This window comes from Chelmon rostratus, chromosome 19 (genome assembly GCF_017976325.1).
Source record: "Chelmon rostratus isolate fCheRos1 chromosome 19, fCheRos1.pri, whole genome shotgun sequence".
Classification (NCBI taxonomy): Eukaryota; Metazoa; Chordata; class Actinopteri; order Chaetodontiformes; family Chaetodontidae; genus Chelmon; species Chelmon rostratus.
Genome location: NC_055676.1, coordinates 16376173 through 16396616, shown reverse-complemented (window position 1 = coordinate 16396616; position 20444 = coordinate 16376173). Strand labels below are relative to the sequence as shown.

At 39.1% G+C, this 20444-nt stretch overlaps 1 protein-coding gene across 1 annotated transcript in view; it reads left to right on the top strand.

Moving 5' to 3' along the window:
• The first annotated feature begins 6418 nt into the window (after window positions 1-6418).
• ccbe1 (collagen and calcium binding EGF domains 1) overlaps window positions 6419-20444 on the top strand; it is a 35056-nt gene continuing 21030 nt past the window's right edge. The window contains exons 1-2 of the mRNA XM_041960006.1: window positions 6419-6833; window positions 6925-7005. Of these exons, the coding sequence (XP_041815940.1) occupies window positions 6730-6833; window positions 6925-7005 (185 nt within the window). The 5' untranslated portion in view covers window positions 6419-6729. The remainder of the gene's footprint in view (window positions 6834-6924; window positions 7006-20444) is intronic.

Genomic DNA, 20444 nt, shown 5'->3' with positions numbered 1-20444 from the left:
TCACTCATAACTTATTCTATAACCTGTGACCTTTTTTTTTTTTTCACAAAGGCCAGTGGAAATGGACCAATACGTCCCTTCATCAGCTAACATGAGGATCTGATTGGAGGGTGAAGAGGAAGGATGAACTGAAGGAGGGGCGCGGAGGACTGTGCATGTGTGTGCGCATGTGTGTGTTTTAGAGGTGGGTAGTAACAATGAGGCAGAAGATCCAGGGGAGGGGGAGAGACATAATGGCAGGTGGGGCCTTGAATTGTGGCCATCCCAAGGACACTGCACTGAGGTTTTATTTATTGATCGCAGCACCGCTGAGGGAACACATGCAGTCGCATGTACTGTAGGAAAAGTAAATTCCAAGCTCACAGTAATTGTTACTGTTTTTTTGTTTGTGTGTGTGCTGTAGTAATCAAGGCGGGGGAAGTGCTTGAAATCGGCTTAGTCCAGATTTTGATTGTTTCCACCGTGAATCTGTAAGATTGAACTTGTAGGATTTTAACAAATATGAATAAATGAAATGCTATTTTTACTATGCAGCAGCCCCCTGGACGTGCTGTTGGAGTCTAGATGCTCTTGTGGCTGAGTACAACCATCAGCTTCCCTGTATCTATGTTGCTCTCGCTTTGCCAGGATGGCTTCTGTGTGGACGGGCATGTTTACAGCAAGACTTCCTCACACATCTCTTTGCACCTTGTGTGACTCACCAGCGAACCTTTGAACAGCTGGTGCAAGTGAGAGCGAGATGGAGACAGAGAGTCACAATGATATGGTGAAGGAGATCGTTCTCACTGAGATGGCAGGAAGAAAGCTGTATTAACTTACTGCAGCAACAATGGAGGAGTAAGGTCCACGATGATGGTTGTACTTTACTTGCTCTGCTTTGCTTTCCTGATTAGTTAGTAAATCAGCTTTCATTTACTGCCCTTTCTGAGGTTCTCTTTGTGACTGTGGCAACTGTCAGACAAATGCAACCACTCCAGAAAAGGCATTACAATTAAAGACAGGCATTTAACCACAAAGTGCTCCACAACAGCATCACCAGCAATTAAGAATTAAGTCACACGCCTCATATCACCAGGATTTGTTTAACAGAGACGAGCTAGAAAAAAAAACAAAACTGCAGTTCCGCAAATGACCACTTGAAGCTGGCTACAAAAGTGAGTCAGTCCCCATTAAAATGTAGCAGAAACAAACATGTTTACAGCCTGGACAAAAACAGTTTTGGTCTCTATAGCTAATTTCCCCATTCATGACAACTGTGCAGTGGGTGAATTTTTATATAACTCACTTGTTTAAATTACATTAAGGCTTACAGGTGTTCATTATTAAAGGTGTGGTCGCTTTGAGTGACAACTAGCTGCTAACCAGGCCTCATTCCGGCTGCCTCAGCTCCACACTTGCCGCACCTCTTTGCCTATTGTTGGATTAGCCACGAGTCTGGCTGAGTCAGGCACTGCTGAGAGCCACTATGAGCTCTTCAGAAACCTATGGCTGATGTCTACGTCCATTTTTTATACAGTCTGTGGTTTGTTCTTGGTAACTACAGAGGGTGAGACGTGCCAGGCAATAAAGCAGGAAGTTTGGACCCTCTCCAAACAAAACAATAAAAGAGAACCAGCATATGTCTGTCCAGACTGTTGAAGCTTCCACATGAATCAATCGTTATAATCCTCGGCTGTGAATGACACCTGTCTGTCCATAACAGATTTTCATCAGTTACTGTCCCGAGATATTTATAATCATTTGCAACTTCTATACAGTCGCCTTTAATAGCTACTTGTTGGTGTGTCCTTCTGCAAGTGCTGAAATCGAACGCCATTCCCTTAGTTTCCTTATTACTGTGATTACGACAGCCAGCATGACATCAAATAACAAACTTGTCCACACATTCATGACACTTTTTTGTTAGTGATCAAAACAACAATTACTGTATCATCAGCAATTTGGCACTGGGGCAACATGGGATTAGAGTTAGCCTTGCTTTCTTTCTACTGATTTCCAGACCTGCAAACTAAGCCACTGTTTGAACATCTGACAGTAACACTTAATATTAAGATGTACATGTTCACCATTATCTTAGCTAATTAGCATGCATATTAAATGCATATTCCCTATTAGTAATTACAAAGCACTTATTAATGCATGATCATATTCTAAAACCACTAGACCATTTAACTATTGAGTTTTCCCTCAATAACCTCCTAATTACTGCTTATTGAGAGCAAGTAAGGCATTAATAAGGGCTTTATAATGACTAATTATGAGACAATATGCTAGTTTTATGTAAGTTAATAAGCAACTAGTTGATGGTGAAATATGTGTACCTTGATGTAAAGTGTGACCTATCAGACAACAAGCTAACTTTATGCTCAGATTTAATTAATAATGGTTTACTGTAGTTTGCTGTGTAGCAGGGGTAGCTTAGTTGTTTAATAAAATGAAATATACATGAAAACAACAAAACAACAACATTGAGAGAAATAAATATAGTATAAAGCATTGAAGTAATAATTGTAATGGAAGATTAATTACTGTAATGATGTAATTATTGGTTGATGAGAGGTATTGGTATTGTCAGCTGCACTGACTGTACTCATTCTGCAATGAACAAGAAGTGTAAAAAGCTTGTGGGAGGCAGAGTGACCTTGAGACAAAATGAAGCTCTGTACAGAGAACGTCACAGGTTCGACTCTTGTGACAGCACACGTGTCCTCGTCGATGCTTTTTAACCTTTCAAAATGTCACCACGGAGTTAATTTTCACCTGCGTTGAGCAAGACTTTTGCTCCGAATGCAATCACTGCGTGCGAGGAGTACATGGATATGTGTGTGATGCAGGCTGTTAATGTTTCTAGTGAGCTCAAACTTGCTGTGGCTCTCTCGCAGTCTGTCTGGGCATGTGCAGAGAAGCACTGCAGTGCTGCACTGTGAAAAGAGAGAAAGACAGAGAGAGAGGAGTTTTGACAGTGGGGTGCTCATTCCCTGCAACATTCTCGTTACCATCCCATGTCTGAGACAGCATTTAGAGGATAAAAGACCATATTTATGTGTAGTCCACGGCTGCAGCAGTGCATTATGAAGCAGGCAAATATAAATGTTAATGTCAGCAACCTGCAAGTGAGGGGATTTGTTTCCATGGCACATATTCTCACTGGACAGCTTGTCAGTATACTACAACTAGAAGAACAGCCAAGCAAGCCTATTTAGTCCAATACAATCCCTACAACCATCACATCTTAGACTGGCAGAGTTCTTCTGCTCCACCTTTCACCAGTTCTGCCTCTAGAGATCTGAAGGGCAACTCCTTAATCAAGAGAAACAACTAAGTCCCATCACGGACAGTTCTGGTCTTTATTTGCTTTTGTTTGTTCCCATATAAACCTCTAGCACCTGTGTCCTTTCTCCTCAGATCACTTTTCATTCATCTGATTTAATTTCAGGTCCATTTGTACTCTTGATGGTGCAGATTCTTTCCCTGTCCAAGTAGTGCAGATAGGATAAGAGTTTCACTTTATGTGGCGCTGTTAAGTGGAAACCGAAATGGTCCTCCCGCGAGACATGGCCAGCTCACATCAACAATGCTGATACTGATTTGGGTAAGAAGAGAGAAAAGGAAGCATGTAGTGAGTGCATGGTCTTCGCTCAACATGTCCTTAAGTTTGTAATGTGGCAACCAGATGAACACACACACAGACAGAGAGCTGATCAAAGTGAGGATGCCAACAGTACCGGCCTACAACCTTGTACCTGGAAACTAAAACTGCGTCATGAAACAGCCATTTATTTAAGACAATGAAGTACAGAGTAAAGGGTGAAAATGCTTCCTGTGTTGTTTTCTGGAAACTGATGACATGGCAAAAGAGTCACAGATAATTATTTCATATCTCTAAGGCAGAAGATGTTGCCAGATATTACAGTGATGTTATTAGCCCTGTAGCTTTGATACCGTATCAGCCTGCAACATTAATTGGCTACTTGTGCTGGTGCAGGCATGATCCTTCTCTGCCTCTCGGGCTGCTGAGGCATCAAAACAGGTGGAACATAAATGGCACAGCATGTGCACCTCAGAGTCGTGACGCACCCTGGTATTTCTAAAAGCTGTCATCCATTTTGTGGGCAATGATGACGATAGTGGCGAAAGAGGGATGGGGGGGATGAATCTCTTGGTTGAAAGGGCCATCAAGTGGCTGGAAGCTGAACTGCACCTGCAGACGGTTGCTGAGCCACAGAGGCTCTGTTGTAATGAAGCGATGAGACCAGTGAAACAGTGCTTTCACTTCAACTGAAATGGTCATGCTTGAGCAGGCCCTTTGAAGCGGGCTCAAGGTGTCTTTTTCTGCTAAATGATACTATAAGAGCCATGACTTCCAGTCTTCTATGGAAAAAAAAATCTCATTGTAATAGGAAATCTTGTATTACATTTCACTTGAATAGATATTTTGACTAATGTCATATTTCTGAATAAAGTTCAATCATACCTGACTGACCTCACAGATTGAAAAGGTACCACGGTGGCTGTAAGTGACACCACTCCTCTTGTTTCACTGGGATATCCTTTACAGGCTCCTCAGTGGCTCTGCTATCCAACTCCCTGTAATGCCACACTGCATTCCTGAGAAACTGAAGAACTCTTGTGTTCTGCAGGTGCCAGTGGACAGTGTTTGTGCTTAGATCAGGCCTGCTGGTAGAGGTCACACAGAGGGCAAAGTCATTCAGAACAACTAGTTTCTCATAAACTCCCTTAGATCATTTGACCCAAATAATGAGTTCAGTTCCTGCTAACGTTCATGGCTTGGTTGGCAAGCAGCATGTTTAGGTGCTGACTGGAAACTATTAGTGCAAAGTAACTACTGTAGAATGGGAAAGTGCAATTCTGAGCTACTTTTACTTTACTTGAGTATTTGCTTCATACTTCTACTTGTGTTTTAGAGGGAAATATGATACTTTTCACCTTACTACATTCATATGACATCCATAGGTACTGATTGTAAATTGAGATTTCAAAACACCTTAATTAACATGTAATATATGATGCACTGTTACTCAATAAATTACAATACCCAGCATTATGTAGCCTAGTTTACATAAGTTCTGCTTTGACCAAAGCTCTCAATGGTGCTCACATATTGATGCATCACTGCTAATAATCAAATAATGTAACAGGTAATCACATAACAGAGACACAGACATAATGCTTTTACTTACATTTTGGAATGCAGGACTTTGAGTTTGAGTTGAGTTTTAATCGTGCAAATGTTTATGCACAATATAACGAAGGACATATTATACCACTAGGCCCCAGGCTATAAACGTATCATGTTTGTCCTGCAGTGCTTTAGTTGATATTTTTTCCTAGATGCTCAATTAATTCTCAAATCTGCTTGTCTCTTTCAACATGCTGTTGAGCTTTGTTTGTGATGACTTGGCTGAAATTTTGCAGCATAAATCCCCAGTGTTCTGACACAGTAAATAAAGACCGTAATCTGCTTTGCTTATCAAGAAAATACAGAAAAGCTGCCCTCTGAAAGATCCGAGGCAGTGGTCTTTGTTGAGCAGATGTATGTAAACGCCACACTAACTTATTTGACTGATGGCTTCTCCTCGATGACATTATGCTAAGCAGTAAACATTTTCTGTTTGTGTCATTGAGATGAAACCTGCATGTTCTGAAAACATCATCACTGGCCAAGAGATATATTGAAACTCATTTTGAAATATTTTGTGAGGCTTACATATTTCAAATACATATTAAATTTTCATCAGATTTGATTCAGTAAATCTAAAGCTGATTCTGACTGTGCTACAGGGATTTGGGATTGGACTACCTTAAAGTTTGCTGGACTTGTGAGAGACAATTAAAAAAAAAACTGAAGCAGAGGCAGAGACATAGTGATGTGTATAAAGCTCTAAAAACCTGTATAGGATCCTTCACTTCTCATCATGCAACTCAGTAGGCTTTCATTTAACTTCACGTGTTCATGCTCCCCTTTAATATTTTAGAAACTCTCGCTAAATCAATTAATGAATAATGTATGTCTACTTCTTCACACAGAGGTACAGTAAACGCATTACCTGAAATGTATTTGTGCTCAAACTGCTGATGCATTTTTAATGTGTTGGTTTCATCACCATCCGCTTATGTAGCAGATTAACTAGAACACACAGATTAATAGACTTTTAATAGACGAATATGCGTTCACGGAGCCTAATTATGGAAGTATTTTTGTTCAATATTGAGCTGTTGTTTCACTAACAGCCGCGCGATGGTAGCAAAGACGTAAACGTCATGACGCACATGGAGCGCTCTACTATAAGGTACGTGTGTGAGTGCATGTGCGCTCGCGCTTGTGTGTGCGAATGACGGCGTTTAGAGTTAGTGCTAACTTTATACCAATTTTCAAAGTTTTCACCGAAGAGAAACCGGTAAACTAAAGGTATGTTTATGAGTCAGTTTACCACTTACCGAAAAAAGACATATTCAAGGATGAAACAGTTAAAAAATATCCCGGTTGATTCGGTTTCTTGACGGGAGCTGTCAAAAGTTGAGAGGAGGGGAAGTTACCGTTAAGCTAGCGTCTGAAGTGACAGCGGTTCATTCAGTTAGCTTCTCAGATGCACGGGGTAAGTGGGAGGGTCTGCCGTTGTGCTACACACCACTTGGAGTTGTAGCAGGGCTGAGGTGACCATTAAAAGTGTGGATTACCGACAGCACCCAGGTGACTGGACCGATGTAATGATGCTGAGTCGCAGCAGCAGTCCTCTTCTGCTCGCCGTCACCTGCATGTACTTCTCGGGAGGTTTGCTTTGGTCCTTCCAAGAAGAGGATGCGAGTGACGGGTAATTGTAGGACATGTCAAATGACACCAGGACTCCTTGCATGAGATGAGAGAAGAATGCTTACCCTGCCTTGTTGTGTTTTCTTTCACAGTGGAGAGTGCTCTGAAAATAACATTTCTACAACAAAGTACCCCTGCGTGAAGTCGACTGGAGAAGTTACGACGTGTTACAGGTACAGTAACGTGATTCATGTGGTTGGATGCTGTTCAAATTGTGTTTTTGTCCGACTGAAAACGGTTATAATACAGGAAAATCCTCAAACTGTAATCCAGCCCATGAAAGTAACCACAAAATGTAGCTCTGCATGGTGTGAAATTGGACTTGTCATTTATTATTTAGAGCCTTAATGCTGTTTAAATGATGCTTGGTTGAAATGTAAGTGAAATGGAAACTAGTTTTACTTTTTATGACACTGGGCACAGTTCTGCCTTATGAAGCACTGAAAGATAAATGTAAGTGGAAATCACACACTCTTATTGCCCGAGGCTGCTTATAGCTGTAAAACATAAATCAGTAGGGTACTCAACATCCTCCAGTGTTCTCTTTTGCCATGCATGTGATTTAATTATTACTGTCAATGAAACTACTTATAAAACATCATGAACCTTTTTAGGTTATTTTATGAAAATCTATCAAATGTGTTGAAATAAGGGGATTTCGGGGCATAGATGGGACAAAAATTCTCATTATCATCCTCTGTGAACTCAAAGGATCATACCAATCTAAATAACCACAAGCCTTCAGACTGGCCTGTTATGCTTTGACACTGGCTTTAATTATGACAGTTCACAGACACGGTGGACACAGTGGAAGTGCCTCGCAGCAAAACTCCTGTCAGAGGCTTCGGATTAAGTTGTGAGAACCTAATCTGTCTTCATTGCAAGGGGCCACCTCACATGCCGAGTGAAAAAACTTGTAACTGTTGACTTTAAAGAGGTATTTGAGTCAAAAATCTATTCTGGTAATGCCCACTGTCCTACTCCTTTACGGCAGATTGTGACAAACACAGTATAGTGTACAGCAATAGAGGAGCTAGACACATGCTACTCTTTGACACCCCGCAGTCCTTGCAGTGCTCTTTAAAGATCCATTTAATGGACAACATACTCAAATGCCACTTTGCAGGAATGCAATGCTCTTTTTTTACAGGCAGATTGTGATTCAGGCTGATGAAATGGGTGCACTGTTGCTTTGGAAACAAAATCATGCAAATTATGCAGAGAACTAATTTCAAACATTTTGTGTGATTCATAGCAAATCTATTTCTGTATGTTCCTTTCTGGGAAAGCTTGTTGAGAGCTAAAGAAATACCAGATTGTTGAATATCCTGTCTGAGAAGTCTTCCAAATGTGGCCTTTGTAAGGTCTCATCTCCGCATCACTTGACAAACTGCTGGCCATGGCTCAAGCACAGAGTGACATCCTGTTTGATCTTCAAATCTCAAACACATTCTTAACATAATTATGTTGGTTTATGGTGATTGGCTGCAGCCACAGTTGTTTCCCATAATGTTTATTTAAAGAAGAAGAACTGTTTCAGCTGAGAGCCAAGATAATGTGTCCTGGGTGCATTTCAGTTCAACTGCATAGTGTGAGCTGATGACTGCCCATCAGCCCTGTGATGGTTACTTGAAAAGTTCTATTATAGTGCCAAATATTGAGAAAAATGATCTGAATTTGATAAGGTGAAGTGACTTTTGCATACTGCATCTGTTTTTTTCAAAATGAAGTCATAGACCAGTGCAATTGCGCCTTGGCATGACCAAGATGTAGTTCAAAGGGAACCAAGTGATTTAAGTTGGCAAGATTCAGTTGCAAAAGGAAAATGTAGGCTTCTGGCATTCATTAAGCACTCTGTAGAGTATCAGTTTTTCAGCATATCTCGGAACATTTTGTTACTGTAATTAACATTTTTTTTAACACTGTCACAAGAATTATTTGAGTGATTATTTGTTGCTTGCACACACAGGTGTTCTATAGCAGTTTGAGGTTATTGCATGGGGCCCCAGTAAGCCAAGTGTCCCGCATTTGTTCTTTTTATGCATCAGTTTTACTTATGGACAACAACGTGTGAAACTGCAGATGTAAGATAGGCGTCAGTTTGCAAAAGGAATGCAGGGATCATAATCGTTATTAGCTTTTTGTAAAGATGTTTACATTCTCACTGAACAGTTTAATTAATGTGATCATCACCCTGAATTTTGTTTTTGACTATTTCATTCTTACTTGTAAATTTGGTGAATTTTAAAATGTATTTTATAACCAGCTAGCAAGTTACAAAGTTAGTTGCATATATGAACATGAAGACATAACACTTATTTGTGTTGCTTTTTAAATAGGTTTTTGGAAAATATGCTTATTTGCTTTCTTGCTAGGAATTCTATGAGAAGATTGATGCCACTTTCATGTCTGTACAGTAAGAGTAGTTGCCAGGCAACTAGCCAAGACTCCAAGAAGTCACTGCAAGAATTAGTGTTGTACACACGCCCCGTAAAATGACAAATTTTTGTTTTTGCAGTTTGTTTTTGTGCGAATTAAACAAGTAAGGTTGTAATGTGTTAATTGCTGATTTGTAGAGGTGGTGCTAACTGGATTTTGTTACACTTGGACTGAGCCAGGCTAGGTACTTCCATGATAAGTTAAGCTGCTTGCTTCATATTTAACACACAAATGTAAATGTGGCATCGACCAGTTCATCTACTTCATGGCAAGACGGCAAATGAGGTTGTTTCTTAAAATGTCGAATATTTTAGAGGCTCTGAAATTGAAGTCTTCTGTAGGTCTAGTAGGAGAGGAGAGGACCACATGAAGGAATTTTGAAACAGGCCCCCTTTGGCCATGGCATTCCACTGTGTGCACAGTTTAACATTCATCCTCGGAGCATTTATCATATTGTGAAACAGCACAAGGGAAGACGCCAAAGACCCAGAGAGCATATGTCACAGTACAAGAGAAGTACCAGGGCCTCAGTTGACTCTGACCATATCTGTCTCACTGTCTGTGGAGGCACATTCTTTTCTCACTGACTCTCTAGTTTTTTTTATGGAGATTGTTATATTTGAATTCTGTTATTTGTATTCAAAGGCTAGTGTCTCAGTATTTTCAGGCTTCAAAGTATATGCTTACATCAGTATTTTTACGGGCTGTTGGGTTAAATATGCTTGGCTCATACTGAGATGTGAAAGGTTGTGCAGGGCTTTTGTTCCAGAAGTTGCACTTAAATTATGAATTTTTGTGATTGCAACATAAATTATTTAATAAACACCAAAGGAGGGCTTGATTAAACTGATAAGGTGTGAGCTGTGTGTTCCAATTTGGCAACATCTTTAGTACTAATCGGTCACTGCTGTTGCATTCTGCTGCTGTTTGTGATCAGTATTGCCAGGAATATGGCTTATCTTTGTTATAGGTTTTCTGCTTTTGTTGCTGTTGGTGACCATCTTTTCCTGGTTGGTTTGGCCCTTGCGGTTATTACTGGTCGCACTAACTATCCTCTTTATCCTCACTGTGATTTGTTTTCCAAACCACAGTTGCTGCTGGTGAAAACATAAACCCATCAGCCTGTGTTCCCGCCGAATCTTCTTTCGGTGGTTTGTGTCACAAAGCACACGTACTGACTTAGCCTCGACAAACACGCTCATCATAACCCAGAAATAGATAGAGATATTTATTTGAGTCCATGTTGCAGATTTGCAGGACTTTCAGGTTTTACTCAGCAGTTATCCAGCTAACTTCATAATCGTGCTTTGTGAGACAGACACCCCCGGGGAAAAGCGCAAATCTTTGAGCTTTCATGAACTAGTTTAGGCTGAATCGCTTTATCAGTAGGCAGTAGAGAGTGACAGAACAGATCTTTATGAAAAGGTGTAGGCTTGTGTACTTAAGATTCATTATTACACGTTAAATTTTGTGCACTTGAAGTTTTAAGATGTTTTTTCATCTGCTGAGATTAAGTGTCTTTTCTAAAAAAATCCAAGATGTGAGCCAGATCCACTCTGTTAACCATCAGGATGGAGCCACATTAATATTCTTTGTTTATAACCTTTCTGAGGTGACAAGAGGGTGCATGAAACAGTGATTACACTGGCTTGATTTATTGTGTATATGATGTTGGCCTTACCTACTCTGTAAAGGAAATGCTTCTCTGGAAAAGAAGCAGAACACAGTCAGCATGAGCCTTTCCACTCTACAGCTGCAACAGTTACACATAATTGATGTGTGGCATGTGTAATTGTTGCTTTGTTATTTTTCCAAATAATTCTGGTGGTACTGAGCATTTTGTTGCGATCACCCCCCCTTTGCTCCCTCCTCCCTCAGCTCTGGAATTCAGGGGAAACTGGTTTAAGCACTGAGGAAACTGAGGATAACATTTCTTCAGCCCCCCTGTGAGACATGATAGCCATGATACTTCTCATGCACTTGGCTGATCTAAACAGCATTGTTTATGTCTCTTAAATGTCACCATCAATTAATTCCAATTAAATTTATGGACATTTTTTTAGAAGTCTGTCTCATATCGCTAATTTTTACTTACTTACACATTGTATTCTAGTAAAACAATTAGCCCAGAAATGTGACATATTTTCCATTGATTGATTGATTGCATAATGAGTAACTGATTTATATTGTGATGTAGATTTGAACTTATTGGGGGCACTACTCAGATCCAGAGAACTGATCAGTTAAGTCTGATTATTCAATTTGGCAACAGTGCTTTAAGTCTTTCTTGCGTCCCTAGTTTTTAAATCTGGTTTTCACATCACATTTAGATTTATTCTGCACCTTGGAATAATGCTCTCAGTTGGACTTCTGTTCCCTCTCCCAATTCAAATAGCTTTCAACACGAGAAATACTCTTGGGAGTTCTTTGTTGCCATATTGTCAGCCCTCCAGTGATCGTAGCTCCATGAAAGATGTATTATGACACAACTTAAGGAGTTCAGCAGGCCCCAGTTAGTTATATTTTTGGGCTATTGCATGTCTGATACAAATATAAATGTCCTACACTGATAATTAGTCTAGATTAATGACAACAGGACCGCATTCAAGTAGCATCTTTCAGGAGAATTTCTTGCTGGAAAAAACCATGTAACTCAGGAAAGCCCCCATGACATAATGTTACTAAATTAATGTCAACACACACAGGCACACATCCACTATTTTAAAGTAGTTATTTAAAAGGTTGGAATCCTTTAAATAGATGTTAAGCGTAATATTTCCAGCATTTCGAATGCCTACTCATACTGAGGTTCCAGGTGAAATTATACATACACTGATACATTATAATCAGTCATAAAGCACAGTGATTATTGGATGAAAGAATGAAAACCCTCTCCTGGAAAACTTACGACGGCACATGAGAGAATTGGAAAATATTAGGTAATTTAAAATGATTACTCTCAGTCTCAGACTATAGACGTGTTTTTTTATTACTTACAAACCCAATTATCATCCACCTCATGTATGCTACTGGATATGCGTCAGAGAACCAGTTAGTAGAGTTTATAAGAATACTTGTCAAGTCTTGTCTTCTTGTTTGCACAGAAAAAAGAGCAGCAGCATAGTTGATGTCAGAAGATTGAGGAAGATAGCACTAAAGCAAAATAATAAACCAATAATACACTTGCTATAACTGTTGGTCCTTTGCAAAAAATGTTCTAGTGGTTTCCATTTAAAGGTTTCAAAAAACCCAGAGGCTGTGTGCCAAAGTAGGCATATTTTTGATTTATTGAAGCCACATCTGGAATTACTAAGAAAACATTTTTAGATTTGGTTTAAACCGCAAATTATTTTTTAGGAATGACACCATTATAAAATGTTTCAGTTTTGTAGCTGAAAAGGCAAAAGTGTACCATGATAAAGTAAATAAGTTGACTGAGGAAGGAGCATGGAATAAATCCAAGCTGTTTCTCAACAGCCCTTTGAGTTTACCGGAATTAACCTCAGTAGATGCAGAATCAGATAACATTGCTGAAAATCATGCCAATCAAAAATGCCTGAAATGATTTATGATACCTGGCACTGCTTCTCATTTCACATTTTAATACTGCATACTGAGTAAAAAAAAGAGTGAGAGTTCATGGTATAACGTACACCATTAATGAAATGATGTACATTATACCACCACATTACAGAAGCAACTCTATTATCAAAAGGCAATAAACTCTTAGATAAACCGCTGAATACATGTGCTAAATAACTGACACAACCATAAAACTGTGGTCTGATAGCCTATAAATCATCAAAATCCTAATCCCTGAAATGATACATAATGTCCTGTCAAAGAAAAGACATCAACATCTGTTTTCAGTCAATATTCAGAAAGAGGATATGTGGCTTGTTAACTGAAGTAGACTGCTGTGTTACAGAGACTGTACTGTGGATTCAAGGAGTTCACATGAACATTTGGTGTTGCTCTTTAATGACGGCTCCCACACAGTTGAACATTAAAAGGATCTAAAGGAAAAAGGGGAGAAGGTCAGTTGTCGGATTAAGCCTAGTCTGTCTGATTTTAATAACTTTGAACATAAGAGTTTTCTGATCTGGCGCCTTCTTTGACAGGACAACAGTATTTATCTGTGCCTTGCAAAACATTTGCAATCACTGTTGGATAAAGTTGTTTGAAGATTTAACAAAACTACACTTAAGGGCTGCTTTGGTTGACTTGTGAACTGGGTTGTAGTACGGGGAAGAGCATGATTTAGGATAAAATTACTACTTCACCAAGGTTGGGGGACCTTCTTCATCATGGTTAAGACAACAACTACTTGTTCAGGTCAAGAAATGGTTTTGTGGTAAACAGAAACCACAACTGACCCTCGGTCTCCTGTGCTTCCATGTTTGTTGACCCACTCGGACAAGAGTCATAATTAGTGCTAAGGCCGCTACAGAGAGTTGTCACTTCAACATGGACATATTTTGGTTTTTTGGACACCTGTTGAAACAACTGGTACTGTCGTATTTCTTGGGAGGACAGTGTTCTTTTTCCAGTGTATTATTAACTCAGTAGGTCAGCCACCAGTGAAGAATTGATGAGGTTCAAATCTGTTCATGCCATGGCCTGTCAATTCAGCTCATTGTGTTTACAGGCCAAAGGAAAACCCTATAGCTGGAGCCTCTAAGGCCCCATTTAACCACCAAGTTCAGTTTCTGTAACTTTGTACACAAACATCCGGTGCGCGTGCTTACAAGACACATCTTCTTTAAAGCGACAAGTCAGGTTTTCAGTGATACTGTGCAACACTTCTGCTGTACACAGGAAAGGGCTTTAATTGTGCCAGTTCTTGCCTACAGGGGAAATGATAACAATGAGGCTATTGTGCGCATTACTTGATTGTTTGATTATTTTTGCTCATTCATATTTTTGATTGACGATCTGCTTGTCTGCTTGTGTGCATGTCCCACTTCAGTAAATACTCTGCACAGGTGGATTAATTGCCCCTGCATGTGCATTTCTGGGCCTGCAGACCTCATTTGAAGAACATCCTCAATTCCAAATGTGCCGGGACGCTTTGTAAAACATACACAGAATGTGATAATTTGCTAATCCTTTTTAGCCATACTCAATCAAGACAGCACAAAGACAATATACGAAATGTTTCACCTCATCAGCTTCATTGATTTTTGTAAATATCTGCTTATTCTGAATTTGATACAGCAACATATTTTAAACAAGTTGGGACAGGAGCAACTAAAGACTGGGAGAGTTGTGGAATGATCCAAAAACACCTGTTTGGAACATTCCATAGGTAAACGGGTTGATTGCTAACAGGTGATAGTATCATGATTTGGTATGAAAGGAGCATCCTGGACAGGCTCAGACGTTCACAAGCGAGGATGGAGCTCATTGTGAACACATGATTGTATAAAGTTGATTAATACGTGGACTCAGAAACACTTTGTTGTTGTTGGTAAACACAGTTAGATTGCAAATGATTGCATTCTGTTTTTATTCGTGTTTTACACACAGTCAAAACTTGTTTGGAATCCTGGTTGTCCATCATTACTTAGAAAAGACTTTGCTCATTCTTTTTTTTCATTTCAAACTGAGTTAACAAGACAAACCTGTATTATCATTGCTGTGCTGCACCACAGTAATGACGGGATGCTTCAAGCATTTTTGAATGTAATTACATTTCAACCTCATGATTGCAAAGAAAATATGAATCCAGGTTAGTGTAGTTTTATGTTTTGCACTGACATCATAAGATGCTTATCTGTCATGCATCAGAGAGAAAAATTTAACTTTAAGGCGGTGTAATTTATGTTCCTGTTTATGTAAAAAATCATGCAAAGCACCTCCAAAGTATTCTAGAATGCAAAATGAAAATACTCAGGTCTTAAGAATATCAGTTCTTTAAAATATACCAAGAAAACTTTTATGTGCCTGTTGTGCAGAGAGTAGATTTACTTAACAGAAGAGAAGGATTGTTTTTGTACATCAACTTTATTTACGACTATCACTTTTTTTTTCACAAATGCCTGCACTCAGACACATCAATTATTAGTCACTTTAGTTTGTGTTTTTGTCCAGTAGAAATATTGTTTTTGCTGATGTTAATAATTCAAAGCACATACAGCCAGAGCCAGCCATTGTTGTGTGTCATTTTAATGGTGCTGCACTTTGCAACACATTTTGAATAATATTGTTATAGAAGTTGATCCAATCGAGTAATTTCTGCAGGTCCTATGTATTTGTGTGGTGTAAGAAGATGGCATAGTCACAGCTGCTGTGAGTAAGAGGCAGTGGCAAGTCTTTCCAGTTGTGATTTACATTTGTCATTCATTTTTGCTCCCATAGGTGGTGATATTTAACAAAACATTTTAATAACATATCTTTGTTATTTTACTTTATGAGATGTAAAAGAGTTGATTTAGTCATAAACTTGTCAACAGTTCAGCTGAAGTGGTGATATGCCCCATTAGGTAAAGGATGGATCCCCATCCTGTTCATTGAAAGCACTGAGGAAGATAAAGCGGGGTGTAAGTTATCATAATGAGCGCAGGGGAGGACATATTAGTGTTAAGGAACATTCCTTAGTGATGGGTGTAGAACATAAGCGGCAGCAAACATCCTCTCTATCTCCTTTCTTATGTCTTTAGTGCATTGCACCAGAAGAATACATACAGCAGGTGTTTATAACTTTGCTGTTGAATTCACTATTTCAGTGCTTTTTTTACCCAAAATGTTAAGCACCAGGACAACAAATCAATAAATATTTCTTTAGACAATTAGAAACATGCCATTTTTCAGATTTTAATCAGACTTATCATTTAAACATTTTCAGTATTACTGGACAGAGTGTAATTTGACTTCCAAATGTGTTTTTCCATCTGTTTTCATTTGAAAGCAGACTGTAATACAAAACATGCCTTTACCGGAAAGACCATGACTTTCACAGTTCTTGCTTCATAATGTCTCCTAAAGGCTGAGGTTGTTTTATCAGAATAGTTTGTTGTTTGGATGATTTGATGACTGTCCAGTGTACTCATACTTTAGCACTACACAGTTGTTAACAAACAGTACGTTGAGGAAAGGCCTTAAATGGAGATGGATGTTCTCTCTCTGTTAAAGCCTTCACATCTTCAAAGGTGTGTAAAGGGTGTGGGGCTGATGTAAGTTACCTGCTGGATATCTACTGTAAATGGAAATCATGAATGAAATATATAACTACAGGACATCCACCTGGTGTCGTTTCACCTGTAGTGCAATTTCAAATAAGAGTTATTACATATGGCATAAGTACATGTGTGTTAACTTAGAAACGGGTATAATTTGCATCTGCATTTGCTTATGAATGAGTGCCTGTGGTCACATCATGAAACACTCTGTACATGTTCTGAAGTTAAATATATATGTTTTAAATACATGCTAAATGGTTGTAGGTCCTAAATTGAATGAATTACAGTATTTATTTGGTGATCTTATTGTGAGACTGTGTTTGGTCTGTTTCACATTCAACTTGACATTTTTTGATCGCAGGCCTTTTTCCCTCTCCAATACATATGTCAACATTTTTATTTTTTTTATCATTTGGTCTCTTAAAATGCCACTCTTGATGCTTTTGGCTGATGCTCATTTACCCATCTGTTTCTTTGCATGGAGAACTGTAGTGTGGTCACGCTTTGGCCGTGCTGTGGTTTCGCGATGGCTAAAAGATGTAGTGATATATACAGGCTGTGTTTTTTCTGCCTCCATGCCTCTGCACTGTATATCTGACAGTGTTGTCGTGGTATGCAGCATGTTATTACATTCTATCAGAATGTCGCGGGGTTCTGGTACCACCTTCAGAAAAAGGTAAAGAAAAAACAATGGCGTAGACGAAATGTAGGTTGGTGTCCTTTATTTGCCGGCCTCCCAAGGTGTGCACTGTGCAAACTATTTACAAGTGACAAAAACAAAAAAAAAAACAGCAAAAAAAATAAAGACATAAATACCTCCAAACATCAAAATGAGTTCTTCAATAACCCTTGTAGAAAAACCAGATGTTGCAAGAGAGAAACGCTCTGCTGATGTGACCTCTTCGTCCTCAAAACACAGACTGACTCTTACAGCCAAAATGGCCCCCTTTTTAACCTTATAGCCCCTCCCACTGGGCGTATAATTTTATGGATAAATCACAATTAATCATATAAACAAAACAAAACAAATTCACACACTGCATTTGTTCCCCATATTTTTTCCCACATCCCCTCAGATCCTTTCATCCATTACAAAGGTGTTAATCTCACCAATTAACAATTCTCCACCATAACCCATAAAAATAATAATCATGTGACCTCAAGGCGCGCCGGAGCAGCCCATATAATGGCCCGGATGGCTGCGCCCCTGTTTGGCCAGTCAAGCTTAGGTGTGGATGATGGAGAGATGACAATGCAGCGTGCCTCCGCGACGGGCATGGACTGATGTGTGTGTGTGTGTGTGTACGGAGAAAGCAGGACGGCCAAGTGTGCACCCTTGGCTGTGCTACTGAACGGTTTGGGGCTGGAGATTATGATATGCTATGTAACTAAATTGTGAGGACTGAAAAGAGCGGGGGAATCGGTGGCGTCTTAGTGCGTGCGCCGCTCGCAGCTCGCGACACCGCGACATCGTGTGGTGCGGGTGTACGTGTATGTGCGTGTGTGTGTGAGTGCATCTGCCCGCAGTCTGCCATAGAGCCGCTCCGTCATGTTGGCCGCTCCGTCACACAGAAAAAGAGATTAAATTGATAATATAGCTATGCTTTGCATTAAAAAGAAATTCTTGACAAGTTAATCAGCTATTTGAAAGCAATAGGGGATGTGTTTATACTCCCTTTTTTTCATAGCTAATTGTTATTCACTACTGATCGACTTGAAGCCTTAATTTATTCTCCCATTAGTAAAAAGAATAAGTCTTTTATCAGTCTTGAAGGACAGCAGCTAGCCAAAGGAAATGTCCACTTTTGAATACACAGACATATACCAGTCATGTTAAATTGTAAACAGCTGCAGCATTCAATGTTAATAACACAGTTTGGAAGAGTGGCTTCATGTTTGGGGCTTTTTGACAGCACAGATGTTACCTGTTCCATTGAGAATTTTGCTTGTATGCTGCTGAATTTCAATATTTGGGAGTCAGTTGTAATTCTGTTTAATGATATTCACCACTCCAACTGCCACCTGTGTGATGGTCCCACTGAGAACACAGTGTTTTACTGCAGTTGCAGCTACATCATGCCAGTCTGCTTATATTACTCAGTCACGTCTTTCCTTCTCGCTCAATTTGCAACGAAATGCACACATTGTTAAGCATCATTTTAAATTGTAGTCTGAGTTGGCCAAAGCTGGCTAATTTTTATGTCCAGTTCCGTCACAAAATATTAAATTTCACTACTTGTAAGTATTAAAATAACATGAATAGTACAATGCCTCAAGTTGGTTAACATATGTCACATACTACAGATCTCAGTTACTGTACCTGAAAACATATGAAACTGATAAAAGAAGAATTATAATACAGTAACTACCTCACATGTAGACATAATAGCCTCTGGCCATGACACTACAGGGCAAGGCTTGTATCAGATATCTTACATTTAATGCATATCATTACTTCAATTACAATTTAGAGTCACTTTGCTAAATGAACAGCTAATAAAAGATAGATCACATTGTTTAAATAGCAGATGCAGGACAAGACTAAGAGACTATAGCCAGGTTATTCTGTGAGGCAGTGCTTTGACTGCTCCTGTCAGCATGCTAACATGCTCACAGTGACAAATCTAACATGCTGATGCTTAACAGGTCTAATATTTTCCATTTTCATTATTTTAGTTTAGCGTGTCAGCATGCAAACACTTGCTCAGTGACGCTGATGGGAATGTCTGAAGTATTAGACACATTAAAATTTTGAGCTATAATGATGTTGCTAAATGAAAGTAAGGGGATCGCCAAAGTCTTTACAGTCCACCCTCAGGGGGACATGATTGTCTGTATTAGATTTCATGGCAGTCTATCTAGCTGTTGGCAAAAGTTGTACACATACATGCATGTAGAAGCAGGAGTGCACATTTTCTGGTTAAATGGTAATGATGAAAACTATTCTATTCGGGCTTTCAAATGAAGCTTTGAATGTCTGTTATCATATTTTAGGAACTGAATGCAGATACATTTTTTGATCTTTTTTTTTTTTGGAACATCTTGTACTATAATGATGTTAAGAGCGTAAATAGATTTTTTGCTATTGTATAGCAGAACTACCAGGTTTGAATGAACAGAATGAATTGACTTGCAAAAAAAAATGCACAGCATTCAAATGTTGATTTAGAATTCAAAGTTTTTAACTATTGAGCACAGCCCTACATCTAAGCAATATACAGTATGTCACAATTCTATGCCTCCAGTCTTCTGAACACTAAGAGACTCCAGTCACCTCCCATACCTTTACAACTCCCAGCTTTATAGCTCCCTAGTGGGATTGTTGATGAGCCTTTTCTAGTTCCTCAGCAAATGAACTGTATTGATTTCTCTCTCACATACCAGCCCCATTGTCAACTTGGCTTGAAAGGATTGTAGTTTGATTGATTGAGGGCTCCTTTTTAAATTTAGAGCACTTTTGCATCGTACTTTATACAATTGTTGTTAAAATATCCAGAGGAGGAAGTGACATGGTAGACCAACTCCAGCTACTGAAAGGTCTTAAGAACAATCTAAATTTGCATCTAAATCTTCATGAATATTGGTGGAGTCAACCATTTCTACATTTGGATGAAATATATTCCTTTTAAAGGCAAATAATCTGTCATAAACTACTGTTAATTTTAGTTCACTTCTCAAAGGACCAGTTCTTTAGGGACCAATTTTCTTACCATTAATTTTTCTTCGGAATTTTTTGCATCATTTGCATAGCATGGCTAGTCATATTGTAGTGTTTATACTGTAGCAGATTTTTCACATAAGAAATGAATTACATTAGTAAAAATTACTTCAAGATTCTTTCAGCATTTCCCTGAATTGGAAGTTGCACGCTTTCACAGTAACCTCAGTGTTTGAAGGGGATTGGTAATATCTGGCTTGTGTCCAGTGGAATGGTTTGAGTTAGAAACACATGGACGGGCTGATGGTGGTTTCCTGTAACAGGCCACAGACAG